Source organism: Octopus bimaculoides, chromosome 2, assembly GCF_046866305.1.
Source record: "Octopus bimaculoides isolate indiv1 chromosome 2, ASM4686630v1, whole genome shotgun sequence".
Lineage (NCBI taxonomy): Eukaryota > Metazoa > Mollusca > Cephalopoda > Octopoda > Octopodidae > Octopus > Octopus bimaculoides.
In genome coordinates, this window is record NC_142929.1 from 104,574,189 (window position 1) to 104,594,069 (window position 19,881).

Consider the following 19,881-nt stretch of genomic DNA (forward strand, 5'->3'; position numbering starts at 1 on the left):
AATTCACTTGTCTGTGACAAAAAATACTCTCCAGTACTGTTCTGACCTTGTCTACAGAATTCAAATTTTTTCCGTCCAAATGATTTTAAAGACTGTGGAATAAATGATAATCAGATGGAGCAATGTCCGGCCTATATGGTGGGTGCGGCATCATTTCCCATTCAAACTGCTCCAGCCTTTGGAATGTCATCCTTGCTGTATGTGGCTGAGCATTATCCTGATAGAAGAACACCTTTCATCTTGAAATCAAAGATGGTCGTTTCTCTTCTGGCGCTGACTTAAGCCACTTAAGCTGCTCACAGATCTTTGTTATCGTTTGGTTTGGGTTTAGAAGTTCAAAATGGATTAAACATTTCATATCTCATCAAACAGATAACAACACCTTACGTGGGTGAAGACCTTCTTTATATTGGGGTGCCAGTGTTTATCCTTTCCCTACCCATTGTCTTTGGTGCTTGACATTTTTATAGAGAACCCATTTCTTGTCACCAGTCATTATTCGGTCCAAAAATAGTTTGAGCTCTACAGATCTTCCAGGACAAGGCACATCTTCTAGGCTGTAGTTTCCAGCTCAGAATTTCTGAAACCACCGCTGACACTGGCTTATGCTTATTGTCCAATCCCCATATGCTGCATTAATATTCCTTGCACTTTCCATTACTTTTATTGAACTCATAAAGTAAAATATGTTAGGGGTGATGTGGTTGCAGAAATTGTCTGACAGCTATGACTGAGTTCTCCTGCTTGTGTGGCACCAAAAACAATGAAGTTGGCAATGTTCCAAGCATTACATTTCCCCATTACAAGCTACATAACAAATCTTGGTTCACTATACAATATGAGGAACAAAATATTGTATCAAGCTTTATCAATGAGCTGGCAAAAATGCTTTGTAGTCAAATGGAATATATTATAACACAGGTTTATTTCCATTCAAACCGTCCTTCAAAAGTCAAGTGATAAATATAATGCGATTAATTCAATGAAACAGCTCAATCATGATAACTGACTCCATATGATTAAGAAATTAGTATCTATATCATGAATTAGAGTACTGTAAAGCAAGAGACATGTTGTACCCACATTCTAATATCAATTGGGTAAATAAATTCTTAAATTCGCTGCTTGAGGCACCAATGTGGACTGGAGGCCTATATAAGCAAAGACTAAACGAGTGTCTGCTAAAATTAGTTCCACATATCCCCCCCCCCCACCTTAAAGGTGGAAATACATGCATACATGTGCGATTGCTATGAGTGTATGCAAGTGAATGGGTTTACATAGATGTCTATATAACCATATATATAGTTTTTTGTTTTAGGCACCTATGTTAGTCTACATATATCTAGTTACATAAGCTTTCATGCCTAAGCACTTGTACATGTATTTCATATACCTGTCACCTACTTTCAATATCTTATGACTGCTCCACCCACACCTGCCCCAACCCTCATTTTGGCTGGGGTTTGCCCCTAAAGACTTTGTGGGATTGAGCTTTGAGTAACCTATTCATATTTACCTATACCTGCTTTCACTGACATGTGTGAAGACCTGGTACCTTGAAGCATATGCCAGAAAAACTACTATTCTTTTTCACAGCTGTCAACAATAATTCTTTGCTAGCTCTCACACTCTACTGAAGTCCACAAACTTAGAACAGCCACAATCAATGTCAACACAATGAAAGATAGGTCTAGTGAGATTGTTGAAATGCTTGAGTAAAAAATGTGGATGTTAACTGTGTGCAAGAGGTACAATGGCAGTGAGCCTCAGCTAGACTGCTTGTAGGTAAGTCATCATTATCATCATTTAATGTCCGCTTCCCATGCTAGCATGGGTTGGACGATTTGACTGGGGACTGGCGAAGCAGATGGCTACACCAGACTCCAATCTGATTTGGCAGAGTTTCTACAGCTGGATGCCCTTCCTAACGCCAACCACTCTGAGAGTGTAGTGGGTGCTTCTTACATCTCACCGGCACAAGGGCCACGCTCAAATGGTGTTTTTTATGTGCCACCTGCACAGGAGTCAGCCGAATGTTTTGTTCACATGCCACCGGCACAAGTGCCAGTAAGGCGAAGCTGGAAACGATCGCGCTCAAATGGTGCATTTTACGTGCCACCATCACAGGAGCGAGATTGCTGCTCTGGCAGTGATCCTGCTCGGATGGTGCTGTTAGCACTCCACTGGCACGGGTGCCAGTCATCAAATTTGGTTCAGTTTCAATCTCACTTGCCCCAACAGGTCTTCGCAAGCTGAGTTTAGTGTCCAATGAGGAAAGGTTGGCATGGGTACCAGTCATCAAATTTGGATATAAATTATCAAATTAAGAATAGTCTTGTATAATGTAACAGTGACATTTACCTCTGCATATACTCCACTTGCTGGACTAGCTGATAAACAGGACTGTATGAGTCCCTTCAGCAGACTATCTCGACAACAAAGTAAAATTACCATATCATAACTGGTGACTTCAATGGTCATGTTGGGCAACATGCCAATGAATTTTATGGAGGTTTTGGCTTTGGCATTAGAAATTAGAAGGGGACAAGATCCTTGAGTTCTGTGATGCAAATGACTGGTCTGCAACACTAACTTCAGGAAACCAGTCAGCCAGCCATCTAATAACTTATTAGTCTGGTGAGCATTCAAGCCAAATTGACTACATTCTCACCAGAAACAGAGATAGACAGATGCTTATAAATGCAAAGTCCTTTCCCAGTGAGGAATGTACAACTCAACACAGGGTTAGACAGACACAGAGACGCAAACCTGTCAAGAAAAGGTTTAGACACATTCTATTAAAGTATTTGATAAGAAAGAGTAGGAGGTTTAACATATAACATAGATGGCAACTGGAAGTTCCAAGACAACCTTCTGAAGACTACGAACCAGATCTGTGGCTGAGGTAAAGTCTCTGCCAGACAGAGTGATTTTGTGGTGCAACAGTAAGGTAGCAAAGAGTTATATCAATTAGCTAAGCAGGGAAACTAGGTGACAAGTTTATCTAGCAAGAGCAGAAGCAGAAAGGGAGAGATTTGCTAATGTCTTATAACATGAAGATCAGAGACTTGAGGTGTTCCAGACTGCTAGACAGTAGTGCTTCTCCTTGGCAGAAAACCGAACCGAATTTCACCTAATCTGGTTTTGTTCCTAATTAATTGAGCTATACATAACTCTTTGAGATTATGCATAGTCCTTCAATGCTAGCTACAAGTTTTTAAAGTGATCTCAGTACTTTAAACTTGCCATCAAAACCGCATGATAATTTATATAAAATTTGCTTAATAATGACAAACTTGTCATTAAATTCATTATTATTTAATTGAAAGAGAAGAGTATTTCAATAGGGCAAATTTCATATAGTCCTTACACAGCATCTTGGGCAAGTGTCTTCTACCACAATCCTGGCCTTGTTAGTGGATTTAGTCGACAGAAACTGAAAGTGCCCCACCACCACCACTTAACAGATGTTGGTTTGTTTATGTCCCTAAAACTTCGGAGAATCAAAGGAAGCTGTGATGATTTATGTCAGAAGTAACAAGTTTCTGGAGGAGTAAAGAAGTAAAAATTCTATCTTAAGTTCTTGCCCTTTGTCCGAAAATGGTCGTGACTGATAGTATTGCTGCAACAAAAGTACTAACACTTTATTGATCTTCCTCATTCTGAAATGATAGGTAAGAGCCCAAAACGTTCAATTCCTCACCACAATTAAACATATTGAACTTTCTTAAATAATAGGTTTTTATATAACAGGCATAAACAAATATTAGTGTCCAACTGGTTAATATCAATATAACTTACAAAACTCAAATATATTATTTCAGGATAGTTGCATATTTCAACTTCAGTGGTTGTGGCTGAAACAAGACAAGTACTATACCCCGAATGAATTAAATCAATTACATATAATTATAAAATTAAGATGCTGATTTAATAGCTCAGTCAGAATGATGCCTCAGTCATTGTGTTTGGTGTCTGTGACAAGTTAAGTTTACCTTGATTACTTTGTTTTACCTTGAAGTGCAGACATGGCTGTGTAAGTGAGAAGTTCGCTTTCCAACAATTTGTGTGGTTTCAGATGGAGTTCCCACTGCATGTCACCTTTGGCAAATGTCTTCTACTATAGCCCTGTGCCCACCAAAGCTTTGTAAGTGGACTTGGTAGACAGAAACTGAAATAAGTCTGTCATGTGTATATGTGTTAATGTTTGTTTTTACATTTAGTTATAATAAAAACAATTTTACATTAATCTTATGGGTTACTCTATACTTTTGTAGAGTACAAATTTATTATTCTTAAACAAAAATATGGTTGACGGTGACATCCAAGTTTCAACTTGTTAAGCCACGACTTATCTGGCCGAAACTTCAATGTCACTGTCAACAATATTTTTTGTTTTTTTCTTTATAATATATATATATATATATGGGTGATTTTGTGTCTCCTTGTCTTGAGGTAGTAGTTGTAAATGGGCATCAGCATCATACAAGTAATAGCCTATGTTTCTGCCTTCTGTGAACCAGAAGATAATATCACTTTGCTTGAAAACCTGAGTTGCCAACAGGAAAAGCATCCAGCTGTAAAAAAAAAAAAAAAAAAGCTTCAACAAGCTCCATCTGGTTCATACAAGTGAACATCCAAATGTTGATGCTTCAGTTTGCCAAGATGAAAATCTCACTTCATGGCTTAGTGGTTTATCTGTAGAAATGACATCCTGCTTTAGAAACATACTGCAGCAATGGACGGTACCAATCATGCAAACGTGGTGAAAATGAAAGGCATTTTTTTTTTCTTTTTGAATCCAGTATTTTGAGAATAAATAAAATCACATCAGTAAACACCAACCACCATTCTTGGCTATCACACATGCATACACAATATTATATACTGAATTTAAGAACTACATTAATTTAATTCCTTGAATCTTGAGTGTTTATTAAAAAAAAATAAACTTCCAAACGAGAGTAAAATTTGAACAAGAAAATGATAACAATTAATAATTCTAATAGATGTTTCAATATTTTTTTTTTGTTTTTTTAATATTTCACCCACACCTCTTCCCCTAAACTTCATATGCAACAAATTGTCATTGGATATAAGAGAGTTAAAACAATGGTGAAATGTCAGATCACAAAGCAGAGGATTATCTGAGCAAGTTATTTAGCAAACAAACAAAAGGGTTTCGTTCACAGACTCACTCTTTAAACACATTGAAATGTTGGGCAAAACTAGAGATGAACAAAAATGGTACCTGCCTCTCTGCAAGGGAGGGTGTATATGTGTGTAGTATGTGCAACATTCATCTTTATCTATTCAATCCAATTAGAATGACATAGCATTTCTCATTATGTCTTTATATTATGGAGAATAAAAAAAAATTATTATCTCAAAATTTACTTAAGTTAAATGAAGGACTACTATACACTTAAACATATCACAAGGAGTGTAAAGTTAGGCATATCCTAAGACCTAGTATTTGAATAAATTAGCACTATTGCAAAGAATAGTCACTGCCATATAATTTATAAAATTCTAGTGATAAAAATAAAAAGCTATTTAAATATTTTCAACCATGTAAAAACTATTCAATCCAAGAAAAGCATTAAAAAAAAAAAAAAAAGAATCATAGAAAGCTAACGAGATTACCTCAATGATACAGAAATCAAAGAAGCAGCGGCTGTCTTCAGAAGGTAATTTACAAAATTGAATGTCAGATACAGAACAAGTAACAAAATGAGTCGAGTTTTGTCCTAATTTAATGGCAGGCTTTTTTATCAAGAAGTATAAAAAGTAGATGTTATAATTAGCCTCAAGTCAAACAGCCTTATAATCAAAAGCACCCAACCATCCTATCTTTTAGGAGAGATTTGGCTGTTATATCTAGCAAACCAAGCAACCATGTACAGGATCCATCATTGACTTATGAACATAATAATAATGGAGACAGGTAAATATAACTGAGTCTCTGTAGAAGTGTGTATATATTGAATATTTGGAACAATCCTTTATCTGAGAAGACCATTCTCAAGTTCACTGAAAACAATGACATTCATACCAAATAAATATAAACAATTTTTTAATAAGTCATTATTTTCAACTAACCTGACCATTAAATGCTTGAACAGATGTTTCGGCATTTAATTATTGTAAATGATCTGATATAACAAAAAGTATACAAGTCAGTTGTTTCCAATCAAATCATCCCTGAAGCACATGATAAACATACCCTTAACAAATTGAGAGATTCATGCAACATTGTTTCCAGGGTTTCAGACCCAAAACTTGTAGAGAATAGTATGCATACTCTGTTAGAGTATATCCAACGTTGTGTCTAAGAGGCAAGATGATGAAAGTGATCACCAATAACTGACAGATATCACTTTTGAGAAATTACAAAGACTCAGCACATGCACTTGCATGCAAAAATACATCCACCTGTATAGACTGAGCATTATCTTCACCCCATGCAGATTGGGATGTCTGTTTTGATAGATCCAACTGCACTAGATTGTAGAGCTGCTAAAGGGGTAGAATGTCTGGTAAGGTTTCAGTGAAGTTTAGGTTGCCTGCTACTTCATTTTACAAAGTACTAACAGAAACCATAGTGCATCTATATGTGACTTGGCCAGCTATGTAATCTTCTACTCTAACTGGACAACTGGATTACTTTGGTCTTTATCAGTTGTCTGTCAAGTGTTCACTGCTAGCCAAACACCTGTTCAGTGACCACCACAACAAAATCAAGTAGTAGCTCTTATACTTCAAATGTTTTCCAATGGCAGCAAGTGGCCACCACATCCTCCAAGGAAGTGAAGAAGATATGTAACAGAAGCACAGCAGGAAACAGTAAAGCCATGTGCATGGAAACAGGCCAACCACAACAGATACATATCATAACAAAACAAATATCTGCCAATACCCTACACCAGAGCAACAGCACACAAACCATGATTTGTGTAAGGACATGTTCTACAAGATGCTTGCTCGTATGGCAACAACATACACACATAGCTGAAGCAATCTGAATGTTCTAACTAGTCCATTTCTTGAAGATAGAGGTCCATTTTGCCAAAATTGCCCTTACAAACAGTCAACACCATATAAACCTACTGCATATAAACATTCTACACACATAAATATCTCCTCAAGTTATAAATAAGAAAACAAAAATTTAATTTCTTACACATGCCAAATGAGTAACTAGACTAGTTATTCTTATTTAGCCTTGGGTCAGCTCAGCATTCCAACTTTGAACCACTCATCTTTTTCCTAGACAAGTAAAAGATGACATTATTCAATACATCCTTCTCTCTTTAAAAAGCTAATGTGTAGTTTGAGAGGGTTGGTTGTTATTTCTAGCTGCTTGAGCAACCATATAACAGCTCTCTTGTTAATGTTTGACTAGACTAAGAGAGTGAGTAAGTGAACCATGGACTAGTAAAACAAGGAGTTGGACCATGGACTAATACAATGAGTAACTAGACTATGAGCAATGGACTAGTTTGCAGTACTAGGGGATATTTTTTTTAACTGTTTTATAAATTTGGAATTCTTATAGAAATGTTTCATAGCTACATATGATATAGCAGATGTATATAAACTAACACAACTTTAATAAGGTAAAACATACCCATACATGTGAATACAATGGTAGAACTGGTAAACATTGACCCAGAAAACAATAAGGCAAGAAGTGTATTATCTATATTTTATGTATTTAACTTTTTAAAAAATTATTTAAATTAATTCGAACACACTCAGACATGTGCATATGTAAGCATATATACACATGCACATTCATAAGTAGATGTGTATATACATACATGCATGTGTTTATGTGCGCAGACATAATATACATAAATAGTATGTAAGTAGACACACATCTGTATTTATATGTACATATAGGTATACATAGTTTTCCCAAAACAGATGCAGTATTTTTTTTAATTTAAAATTTAGAAATTCATTCAGGACCTTTTATTGTTGCTGTTGTTGCTGCATACCTTTTTTGCTTGTTTAAAAAAAAAAACAAAAAAAAATCAACAGTATGATTTCTTGCTAGCCCAATATTCAAATAAATGATAATCCTGCATCAGTCTTTTTACAATTTTGCAGACAGATGTTACCTTTATTATTTCTCTCTCTTTCTCTCACTCTTTCTCTCACTCTCTCTCTCTTGTCAAAAAGATTAGTTTATGTAGTTATTGGCCAGGTTTATCACCTTGATGAAGCATGAACTGGAATCTGGTTAACTTTCTGTGAACTAAAATACTTCTCATTTGTTTTTTGAGAGATGAAAAACTTAAAAAATTCATATACAGACCACGAAATAGCAGTGGCTGGTATCTGGAATATGACTCTAGCTACAACACCTCGGAAGTAACCACGGACTCCGCGGTATTCGTAAACAGTCCGAAAAGCTGTACCCAAACCTGAGATATAAGGTGAATGCTTTCTTGCGCAATGTTCTTGAGTGTTCAGTAAAGTCTTGCAGACATCCAGAGGCATTGTAAGAATGGCTGCTAAGGCACCAGCTAATGCACCAGATGCCATGTGAGATTTAGGATCATATTTACGTTCCTTGTTAAATAAATCTTGTGAATAGTCATATGTCATAAAGTGGATCACTTGGAAGGGTACATTCATAGTTAGTTGAGTTGGATAACTACGATAAAAGGCTCGCACACCTTCCTGTTTTAAAATGACAAAAACACAGTGAGAACAGTTCCGATATGGACTATTGAACATTTGCATTCTTTGTTTAATCACTTTGAGGAGAATATCATCGTGCCAGCAGATCAGGAGCAAATGGAAAAGAGAAAAAGAAAATTGAAAAAACATTAATAAAATTGAAATACAATTTGAAAATGCTTATTACAATAAATATTTATCATTGGTACAAGGTTATATAAATTTGTAGGTGAAGGGATCAATTGAACTGATGTTAGTAGATTTCTATTCATCTTGGGTCAAATTAGTGCAGTATATATCCTTTTCCAAATTTAGCTTAGTCTCTAGTGCAAAAAAGGTTAGTGAACTTTTAAGATGTAGTTCAGTTTTGACAAGGTGGGGTCCCACTAATGCCCTTTTCCTAGTTAACCAATCCAAATGTTTGGCTGACCAGCATTCCATGTTGTGTAGTTGCTAAGTAAACTAGGGATAGACAAATAGTTTATGAGTCATGAAGCCATCTAGAGAAGTGCAGTCAATAAGGTCATGGTTAGCAAGAGGTCAATGCTAATTGGTATAATTCAAAACTCAGTTCCCATCTATCATAACAGGTTGTTCATGGGAACTCTTGCATGTTAATGACCTATTTCTCAGAGCTAATAAGTCAAAGATTTATAGAAAAACTTCCAAACTTCTAAACAAGCCTAGAATTAGGAGGCCTCAAAGTAAACCTAGGAAAGAGGACTCTATGTCCATCAAGAAAGTTGACATGCTTGATAAGCAGAAAAGGAGTAGATTGGGATTTTAACAAAGCAGCTAGTGTAAACTATAGATGCACATGAGGTGTAGTGGCATCACAGATAGATTTTGTATGTAACAGATACACAGGAGTAGTTAACAGTAAGAGTATGTGGCATAAACTCCTTCAAATAGTCAGAAGGCTTATTGAAGTAAACAGTTTCTCTTATTTAGGTGATCCAATAAGCACTGGAGGTAGGCATTTTGAAAGCATAGTTGTTGGAATAAGAACAGGATAGAAAAAGTTCAAAGAGCTAGTACCTCTGTTGATAACAAAGAGCTTCTCTCAGAATGAAGGACATTGTACAATGCTAGTGTACAGAGGATTTGCATTGATTGGAATGAAATAAGGCAAGCATGCTCAACTGGATGTTCAATATTAATGTACATGGACAACGGGGCACAAATGACAGAAAGTCAGGGTACAAAGAGAAACAAGAAGTAGTGTGCAAAAGAGAAGAATACAATGATACATACATGTGATGCATATGAAGGATAGCAGTTGTATAAATAAAAAAAATGTGAGCACTCCATGAGGATGGAATGTGAACGAGGAAGACTAAAGAAAACAGAGGATGAAGTTGCTAAGACTAATCTCAAGAGGTTGAACTTCACAAAGGAGAAAACAAAAGGTTGCAACTTTGAGTGTTAATCCACCTAAATTATATAAGCATGGAGAAACATGTAAAAGTGATGGTAGTGGAGATGGTCTCTCTCTCTCTCAGCCACAAGTCTCCATACCATTCTTCTCTCTTCATTACTCTCTTATTTATCACTTACACTCCTAATGTGTAACAAGAGGTTATCACTCACTCGCTCAGGTTCTCTTTCATGTTTCACTCCATCTCTTCTATTTGCTGGGATTAGGACAGTTCAGACTCTAGAATTACCAGGGTCAAAACAATCTCTCCAATGGTGCTAGCATGATGCAATGCACCTAGTACACTGAAGTATTTAGCAATAGGAAAGACATCTAACCTTAGAAACTATTCCAAAAATGGAATGAACAAGTGAGATGTAGCCCTTAGAGCAGTAGCTCTATACAAAGACTCAGACTGTGATACTTGTAAAACCCAAACCTGCATGGAAAATTGGACATAAAAATGATGACTATTTACTTTCTCATCTGATGTCTGTCATTGGTGGGGAGGCAGATTAATCTGTGCAACCTTTTTAACATACTACCATTATATTAAATTTAGAGTTATACCAATTATCCCATCTTAGTAGGGTTTTAATATTTATATGAAAACTGCTATAGTTATAGCTTCATATCAGCCATAAACAGGTCAGTGGTAAGGAATGTATTTTACTAATGTTTACTAATGTCATAAACACAATTATACAACCAATGTGCCAGTACAACACTTAATATTATCTACAAAATACAAGTGTCAATAGATTTTAGATTTTATTCATCCTGTCTGCACACTATCAACAGAATTTAATGTGATAAGATTAGGGATAACAGCATCTTTAATCAAAGCCCAGTTCAGCTGTATCAATGATATGGTGCATGCGGGATAGTCAAGAATACACTAGAAACCCTATACAAAAACACCATCTACTGTTTTAAAGAAAACTGAGAGGAGAATTTCAAACACATGTGAATACTGCTAAGCTTTAAGATTCACTCCTACTAAAACTACCCTTCACTTAAGTTGCAAAGTACAAGACATTAAATGTATTAATACAAAACAAAACTGTAGCAGTGAGACATGGCAGCAATAAACATGTGTACTAAAGTAGACACATGTATTGCTAAAAATCAAACCTTTGGCTTACAAAATACATCATATCAGACAAAATAAAAATGTACAATATTTATTTAAAAGCTCAAAAGTGACAACCAACAAAAAAAATTAAGAGTGGCAGATAAGCAAACTGATGCAGTATAACATTTCTAGTTGAAGTAGTAGTGGTTTACCTCAAGTCACTAGTGAAGCAAAAGTAATGTACCCAAGGTTAAAAATACTTAACTTTCAAAAGCAAAAGCAAAGTGTGCCTACTAGTGAATAGTTACCACTAGATAAGTTCAAGCTAACTGCTGGAAACATTAAGAGCACTCTAAAATTGACAAGTCTTTTGTCAACTTTACACAGAGTTCAATTGCTTTGGTGGGTAAAGCTAGGGGAGAGATGGATTCAAACTGAATGGCATACCCTAAAATACAACGATTAATGGCATGGCTCTTCGTGTGAGTCAAAGAGTTATGTCCCTTCTTCATCGCATAATTTAACAGGCACTAGCAGTGAGGTTCCTGTATATTTCAAACTTCATGGTTGAAACTTATCTCCATAACACCAGTTTATGCATATATATATATTCCTCACTTCCTATGATACAGGTACAGAGATTCTTTGAGTTGAAATTCAAATCATGCTTCATGATTTGAATTAAACTTTGATTAAACCTTTTTCACTGAATACTTGAAATACTTGGCTAATTAACCAACTGCTGTTTTGTCTTATTACTGCAAAACTTTTCTTCCTAGTATGTAAGAAAACTAGATTGACACAGAGTGGAACAAAATAATCCCTGCAGCATAAATGAATGACTGAATGCAGGATCTTTTTTTCTCTTAATGAATCACTGAGTAAAAATAGAGAGACGATTCTTTAACCCTTTAGTATTCACATTATTCTGTCAAAAGTAATGCTTAATTAGTCACATTGTTTTGAATTAATCATGCATTATCTTGTAGATTTGAGATTTTGATGAGGTTACAGTTAGTTTTTAGAATGACATAGGGTTGGTGTGAGAGGACAAATCTGGCCACTTTGTTCATAAAACAGGTAGAATATTTTGGCCAGTTTAAATGCTAAAGGGTTAAATATAGCTCTAAACATAACAATGTAGAAAATAATAGGTGGTGACCATAGAGTGATAAGGAAGTTAGATAATTATATCTGTTTAATAAACAAATAAAACCATTTAATGTTTATCAACAACAAATAATGCTCACCATCAGCTGGATTCATTACAGCATCATGCAGAAGAGTTGCTCCACAAGCAGCAAAGACTGAAGAGTAAAATGAAATATAATTATAATTAAAAAGAGGAAAATGGCATCTTAGGATGCAGTATAACAACAAATCCAAAGCCTGAATGTTTTTAAGTATCACCCAATGCTCGTTAATAAATTAAAAAGAGAATTTTATTGCATAACCTTAACAATCAATTCCATTATATTTACTGTCAAGATTACAATGGAATTAATTGTGTACTTAGGTTTTGCAAGAAATGTTTTTCAGTACAAAAGTAAAATAGAAATATCAAAATTTGTCTTCCTGCTGTTATCGATGATATCCAGTCCCATGTTTGAAAGAACAAATGATTAAAGGGCATTCCGGCTATGACCATCATGTCCTTTATTAGTTGACAGTGTATCTAGAATTAGCCAATGATGTATGCTTCCATTTATGAACTGGTATGGTGCATTGGATAAACAAGGAAATAATTATAATATTGTAGATATATTTTCTGCAATAGCATTAAAATTATGAAAATCTTATTTTCTGAAGAGTGGGTGATTTCTCTTATTTTTCAAGATTAAATGTTCAATTATTTATCAAAAACAACAAATTTTTCCATCTTACTATTTATTCTGTTTTTAATTTGCCAATTCTAGTAAATTATTTAAAATAAAACTATATCAGTGCAAAGTGTGACTGGTGTGCAAATGAAGATGAAGAGAAATTTTTTGCATTACAATCAATACAAAACAATACTTTGAACTAAATATTTAAAATCAATTAACAAGAGAAGAACAATATATCAATAAATATTAGATGGTGCCAAGTTTTAGGCATAGTTAATTGAAATTGAAGAACGCTTTCTGCCTAGTGAAAAACTAATGCTAGAAGAAATATCCACACTTTAAATTTATACTTCATCGAAACAGAGGCAATACACAAACACTCACAATAATAAACAAAGTCCCCGTATTAAATACAAGCAAAGAATTATCTTGAACTATTGTAGATGTATTATATATTAAATAACAGTAAAATTATGGAAATTAATTTTTATAGAAATGCACATCTTTGAAATTATTGCATTTTTCTAAAAAGGGATGGTTTTTCTAATTTAGATGATAATATATTTTAACATTTTGGCCTGCGCAGTATTTTTTTTTAAATAGGAGAAATATTAATGTTCTCAGGCCTGAGCCCTCGAGTTTAACTTTACCCTCCACTCAGACTCCTGAGCAAATAAATAACTAGCTGCATATACAGCTCAAAGAGTAACAACTGCTGGCAAACTAATGGGCAGAATCATAAAAAGAACTCAAGAAAATAGCAATAACAGGCCTATATTTCAACTACCATATTTGTTCACCCGAATTACTACTTTCCTCATCACTTTCACCAGTTTGATTGTCCAAATCACTCTCATTGGCAGCATAATTGTAAACTCATCATCTGAAGAATAAATAGCACCAATAATTTCCTCAACTACAAAGAGTCTAGGCCTTGCTCATATACAAGATGAAGAACTAGGTTCATCACATGCTCATTTCATTGAAAAATCGTATTATTATTTTTTTTTTTTCTGATTAAAAACAACAGTAAACAACAGCTATTGGTGACACCATTAACAATGAGTCATAAACGACTTGACTACAAAGATGCAACATGATCGGTTGTCTGACTTAAGTATTTTATCTTTTTCTACATATTCATTACTGCTTTAACAGGAATCTGGCAGAGACATCTATGCTATTCCTGCTATAGAGGGAACACAGCATGACAGGGTTAATATAATATATTGATATAAAAGAAGAAATTTGACAAATATCTTTTCTTCTTCAAGTGAATCATTAAACTTGTAGCATAAATCATCTCACTTGATATTTCTGGGTTTAATTCATGAACAAATTCTTTTCCGTTTATTTTAGAATATATAACTGGAGAGCTCTAGGATCAAAACGGAGCCTATATAGTGTGTAAAACATGCTGAAACACTGAGACAGTGACTATTTCAAATACTTAAGCAGAAAATCAAAGTTGGTGTGTTTGACAGGCCAGAGAGTAGATGGCTATTGCAAGATGAGCAGTTTTTGGAGACCATAAACATCAAGGAGATAATATTTCAAGCTAGTGAGTGAGCACACCAGATAGAAATAGCAGCCAAATTTGCTTTGAATGACATCCTGCCAGTTAAATAAAAATGGAAAGATACATTGCACAATGTAGCCCCGGCAACACAAATAACTGAATGCTCACAACCAGAATGTTTTTGATTATAGATGTTATTACTCAAGACTAACCTTATAGTTAAACAACTGAAGGCTTATCTTCATTAGTTTTCTTCTATGAAAAATAGAATGTACATATTACACTAGCAGCTAGTATAACATTTGGTAGTGCATAAGTTTTGTTAATTTACTCTCATAGTCCAGAAATTACATAGCCCATGTCATACTGCAGTATAATCTTGATAGCTTTGTTTCCTAACTGAATGTTTTATTAAATCTCACTCTAGATGGATGACAATCCACTTCTCAATAAGAGAGACTAGCAGGAGTGACAATAGATAATTAAAATAGCTACTAGGCTGACAATTCAAATATACTATAATTTAAAAAATAAGTTGTTTGTATTTTGATTTTACCAGCATAGAAATAAAAAGAAGTCTAGTGACAATATGTTGTGTGATGAATAATTAAGGAAAATATGCTAGCTTGTTTCTGCTTATCAAAACTAATTTTGTGTTGGAAAATGACACAGAACAAGTTTACAAACTAAGTATAACATTTGTGAAATTCAATAGCAATGTTTTCTATCAATGTTCCAGGCATGAAATCACCATTTGTTCTAACACCAAGTTTGTTAAACTTACATTTCTATGGCTTGATTTATCTATTTAGTCCTTTTTATTACCTTTACTTTGGCCATTATCTGTTGTCAACTACGAACCAGGTTTCACTCAAAATGCACCATTAAGTATCCACACTAGCACAGAGATTCATATCACATGAGAGAAAAAAGAATGACATTTTGGTACTAACCTTTCATTCAAAAAAAGACTTTTCAATCAAAAAATCTTTTCTCTCAAATGAAGAGTCAGTCCTGAAGGGAACCTCTTCTCATGCCATATAAATTTATCCAAACTCATGAGTTTTGTTGGTGTAATTTTTACTGATACAGACCACTACCAGTTTCTTTGGAGGTTTTCTTTTCTTTATTTACTAGCATAGGTGCAGACAGTACTGTGTAGTTAAGAAGCTCGCTTTACAACCACATAATTTCAAGTTCAGTCGAACTGCATGGTACCCTGTCTTCTACTATAGCTCTAGTCCTGCCAATGCCATGTGAGTGAATTTGGTAGACAGATACTGTATGGAAGTCCATTGTATGTGTGTGTGTACATGTGTGTAAGGAATTTCATTATGGCAACAGAGTGATTTTTAAAAGGTATGTAAAAGATAATTTATTTTAATAGCATGCTTTTCTGCTAATAAATGTTTTTTCTTACACACTTGGTGCAAGGTGAGGGTTAAAAATTTAAATTACAAAATTTTTTTTGTCATTGATACTTAAATCCCTGCAATAGGCCACTCTTGGGCTAAAAAAAAAACCCATTACTTCTGCATCATCATTCCATAAAATGTATTTATGGAGAGAAAAATATTGAAAGGCATCAATACATATCAGTGACAAAGAAACAAAGAAGGTACCACTTGGTCGTGGGTTGTGCCAAAAAACAGCTAAATCTCCCTTAAATCACACACCTTTGTGTTTGGAAATTATCTTGAAATTATAAACAGAAACACATTGCAGATTCAGATTGTTTGTATTTTAAAATTGTTAAAAAGAAAATTTAGAGAAAAAAAAAGCCAAAATTTAAGGGTTTATTGAATTGGGGGGGGGGGGTATTAAAAATTTCACTTATACTTTTGCTGCAGTTGCGTCTGATTTCCTGGGAAACAATGTCATCAAATTATGAAGAACTTGTACAGACCCTGTTAACCAATTTTCAAGCATTGAGCTGCAAGTGTAAAAGAGCATTTCCTGCACAGTCATCTAGACTACTCCCTAAAAATCATAGTACAATAAGTAATGAGCAAAGAGAAAGATTCCAAGACATTGACCCCATGAAGACTAGGTATCAGGGCAGGTGGAACACAAACATGATGGTTGACTACTGCTGGTCTCTGCAAAGAGACTGTAGTGATGCAAGTTATTCATGCAAAGCAGTAATGAGAAAGCTCACTCCTTGATTAGCTGAAACTCCAGTTTGACATTAATATCTATCCTAAGATATTGTAATTAAACATTTTGTGTAATATACATGTTATATAATAAAAACTATTATTTGGTTTGTTAGTTTATTATTTCAGTATTACATTTAATGCCAAAACTGACATTTATTTGGTAAAAAATAAATTCCTGTTTAACAAGTGATTTCTGAGGGCATTTTTGACCCCCAAACCAGCAAATTAAGTAGGGCTAATTGTAAAAAGCAAGTCAACTAAAACTTTTTTGAAAATGTTCCCCAATGTTTTCAAATAATTAAACAAGCTGACCAGCCCTAACACTTACACATGAACAATACAATTTGTGCTTATTCAGAGAGTAAGCTGTAGATAGAAGAAAACTGACTGTAGATTTGAAATCAGCATGCCAATTTTAGTCTAAATCAAGTGAAAAAGCAAACTCAACAGAAACCATATTCAAAATTGTTGCCCTGTGTTATCAACACAGGAAGGATGAAAGGCAAAGGTGACCACAGAGCAATTTGAACTTAGAAAATAAAGAGCCAGAACAAATGCTACAAGGCATTTTTTTATTCAATGCTCCAACAACTCTGCCAACCACCCAATCTGATTTCACAAAGCTATTTATCTAACTAGATACTAACTAAAGTGATTTGACATGAGCTAAACATCTGTAACAGATGCTAAAAAATATATAGAAGTAAAGGTTATTCTTGAAACAATTATAAATAATAGATTGTATTGGGTTGCAACAAAATGTGTATAGAAAGCTGTAGTTAAAAAAAATTCAGTCTAATTTCAAATCAAAGTCTTTTTGAGTAACAATGAAAGAACAATGCTTCAATGGATACTATACCAAACTATTTGATTGTTATGCAGAGTACAGCAACCAAGTTGATAAGACATTGGATATCTTGTTCTCACCACATGAATTTATGTTCTGCTACAAGATGTTGCATTGTGTTCAAGGCAAAACACAAACTTACTTGCTTAACACAATCTTGCTTGCTTAACAAATTATTATATAATTGCTACATGAATTCAACTCAACCTAAAGTAATTCAGCACAAAAATTGTGCAATTAAAATATAAAGAAATAAATTAAATTTAGAGCATATCATTTTGAAGTAAATAAAATGATATACTATTACAAGTGGTTATTTAATACAAGTATATGAACAATTATTTTATGTATATATATATATATATTTTGCTTCTAATCAAAACTTATAGAGAATTTTCAGCAGATTTTACTTAATGCTTAAAATACTATAAAAGATTTAGAATACACATATATCTAGAGATTATTCGCTGTCACTGACTTTTTTCTCACTTTTCATTTAGAAAAATTCCATTAATTATTATACTAATTCTTAAAATATAAAACTGTCTTCCTGCCTCAAAATCGCATTACTCCTAAAAATATCATTTAAGAAGTGTATGTGTAGATGTGTGTGCATAAAGGAAAAGTTTAGCTTACAAAAACAAAACTACGACTGGGTTTTTAGCATACAAATTTTGTCAACTAGTGGATTAAAATTTATAAAAGATGAAAATTTTCTACCATTTGCCAGCTGCTGGTTACCACCACTCTTCATCATCTTCCATTTAATATGTTCATAACAGCCAAAATACATAGCATGGGCTGGACCAGCACCACCGACAACTGCACTTATTCCCCGGACTGTATTTCGGAAGCCTTCTAAGTGTAACATTTTGTACAAGCCATCGAAGACACCTTTGTATCGAGCTTGTGGATCAGGCCTTAATGCTTGCATTCTTGTCTAGAAAAGAGAAAAAAAGGCAATTTTATTCATTTGACTTCATGAGAAATTTAAGGATCAAATAAATCGCTAAAATTATATATTAAGAATATATTTGTTACCATTCAAGTCTGCTGACAAATTTTGAACTGAAGGAAAATAACTGTTTATAATACATACATTTTCTAGCAAGTAAAATATATATATATAAACATCAAATAGTAGGGATCTCAACAGTCGTCGCAATTAACTCAGTAGCATTCCAGCATTTATTGACTAACAGGGTACTCAGGAGGAATACCAAGTGATATTCTCAACCTATCAACCAGTTAACAGAACAAGCAATGCAATATTAATTAGTTAAATGATTATTAAGTACTTCATAAATCCAACGTATGTAACAACAAACAAAAACATTTAACATGATGTAAATGTAATGGTTTCAAATTTTGGCACAAGGCCAGCAATTTCAGGAAAGGACTAAGTTGATTACATTGACCCCAGTGATCAACTGGTACTATTTCATCAACCCCAAAAGGATGAAAGGCATAGTTGACCTCAATGGAATTTGAACTCAAAATGTAAAGAGCAATAAAATGCTGCTAAACATTTCGCCTAATGTGCTAACGATTCTGCCAGCTTGCATCCTTACATGGTATAAATATAATAAAAGAATATAAAAAGTGTGGACATTTTTTGAACAAAATCTACCAACAGTTATTTAATGCATCATCATCATCATCATTTAACGTCTGCTTTCCATGCTAGCATGGGTTGGACGATTTGATTGAGGACTGGTGAACCAGATGGCTACACCAGGCTCCAATCTGATTTGGCAGAGTTTCTACAGCTGGATGCCCTTCCTAACGCCAACCACTTCGAGAGTGTAGTGGGTGCTTTTACATGCCACCAGCACGAAAGCCGGTCAGGCGGTACTGGCAACGGCCACGCTTAAAATGGTGTATTTTACGTGCCACCTGCACAGGAGCAAGTCCACCGGCACTGGCAACGATCTCACTCGAATGTCTTTACACGTGCCACCAGCACAAGTGCCAGGAAGGCTACGCTGGGCACAGGTGCCATCATGATTTCGCTTTTGCTTGCCCCAACAGGTCTTCGCAAGCCGAATTTCGTGTCCAATGAAGGAGACAACGTTGGCATGGGTGCCAGTCGTCGAATTTAGTTCGATTTCGATTTCACTTGCCTCAACAGGTCTTTGCAAGCGGAGTTTAGTGTCCAATGAAGGAAAGGTATGCATAAGTGGGCTGGCTACACCCCTGGCAGAGGCTTTGGATTTAGGTCTCACTTGGCTTGCCAGGTCTTCTCACACACAGCATATTTCCAAAGGTCTCGGTCAGAAGTCATCGCCTCGGTGAGACCAGTCATCGCCTCAGTGAGGCTAATTGCTTTATACTTATTATGCTC

At 34.7% G+C, this 19,881-nt stretch overlaps 1 protein-coding gene across 1 annotated transcript in view; it reads right to left on the minus strand.

Moving 5' to 3' along the window:
• Positions 1-4,912: 4,912 nt before the first annotated feature.
• The window catches only part of LOC106875980 (mitoferrin-1), a 29,630-nt gene continuing 14,661 nt past the window's right edge, over positions 4,913-19,881 (minus strand). Inside the window, exons 2-4 of the mRNA XM_014924323.3 lie at positions 18,258-18,477; positions 12,437-12,493; positions 4,913-8,771 (exon numbers count right to left, since the gene is read on the minus strand). Of these exons, the coding sequence (XP_014779809.1) occupies positions 8,221-8,771; positions 12,437-12,493; positions 18,258-18,477 (828 nt within the window). The 3' untranslated portion in view covers positions 4,913-8,220. The remainder of the gene's footprint in view (positions 8,772-12,436; positions 12,494-18,257; positions 18,478-19,881) is intronic.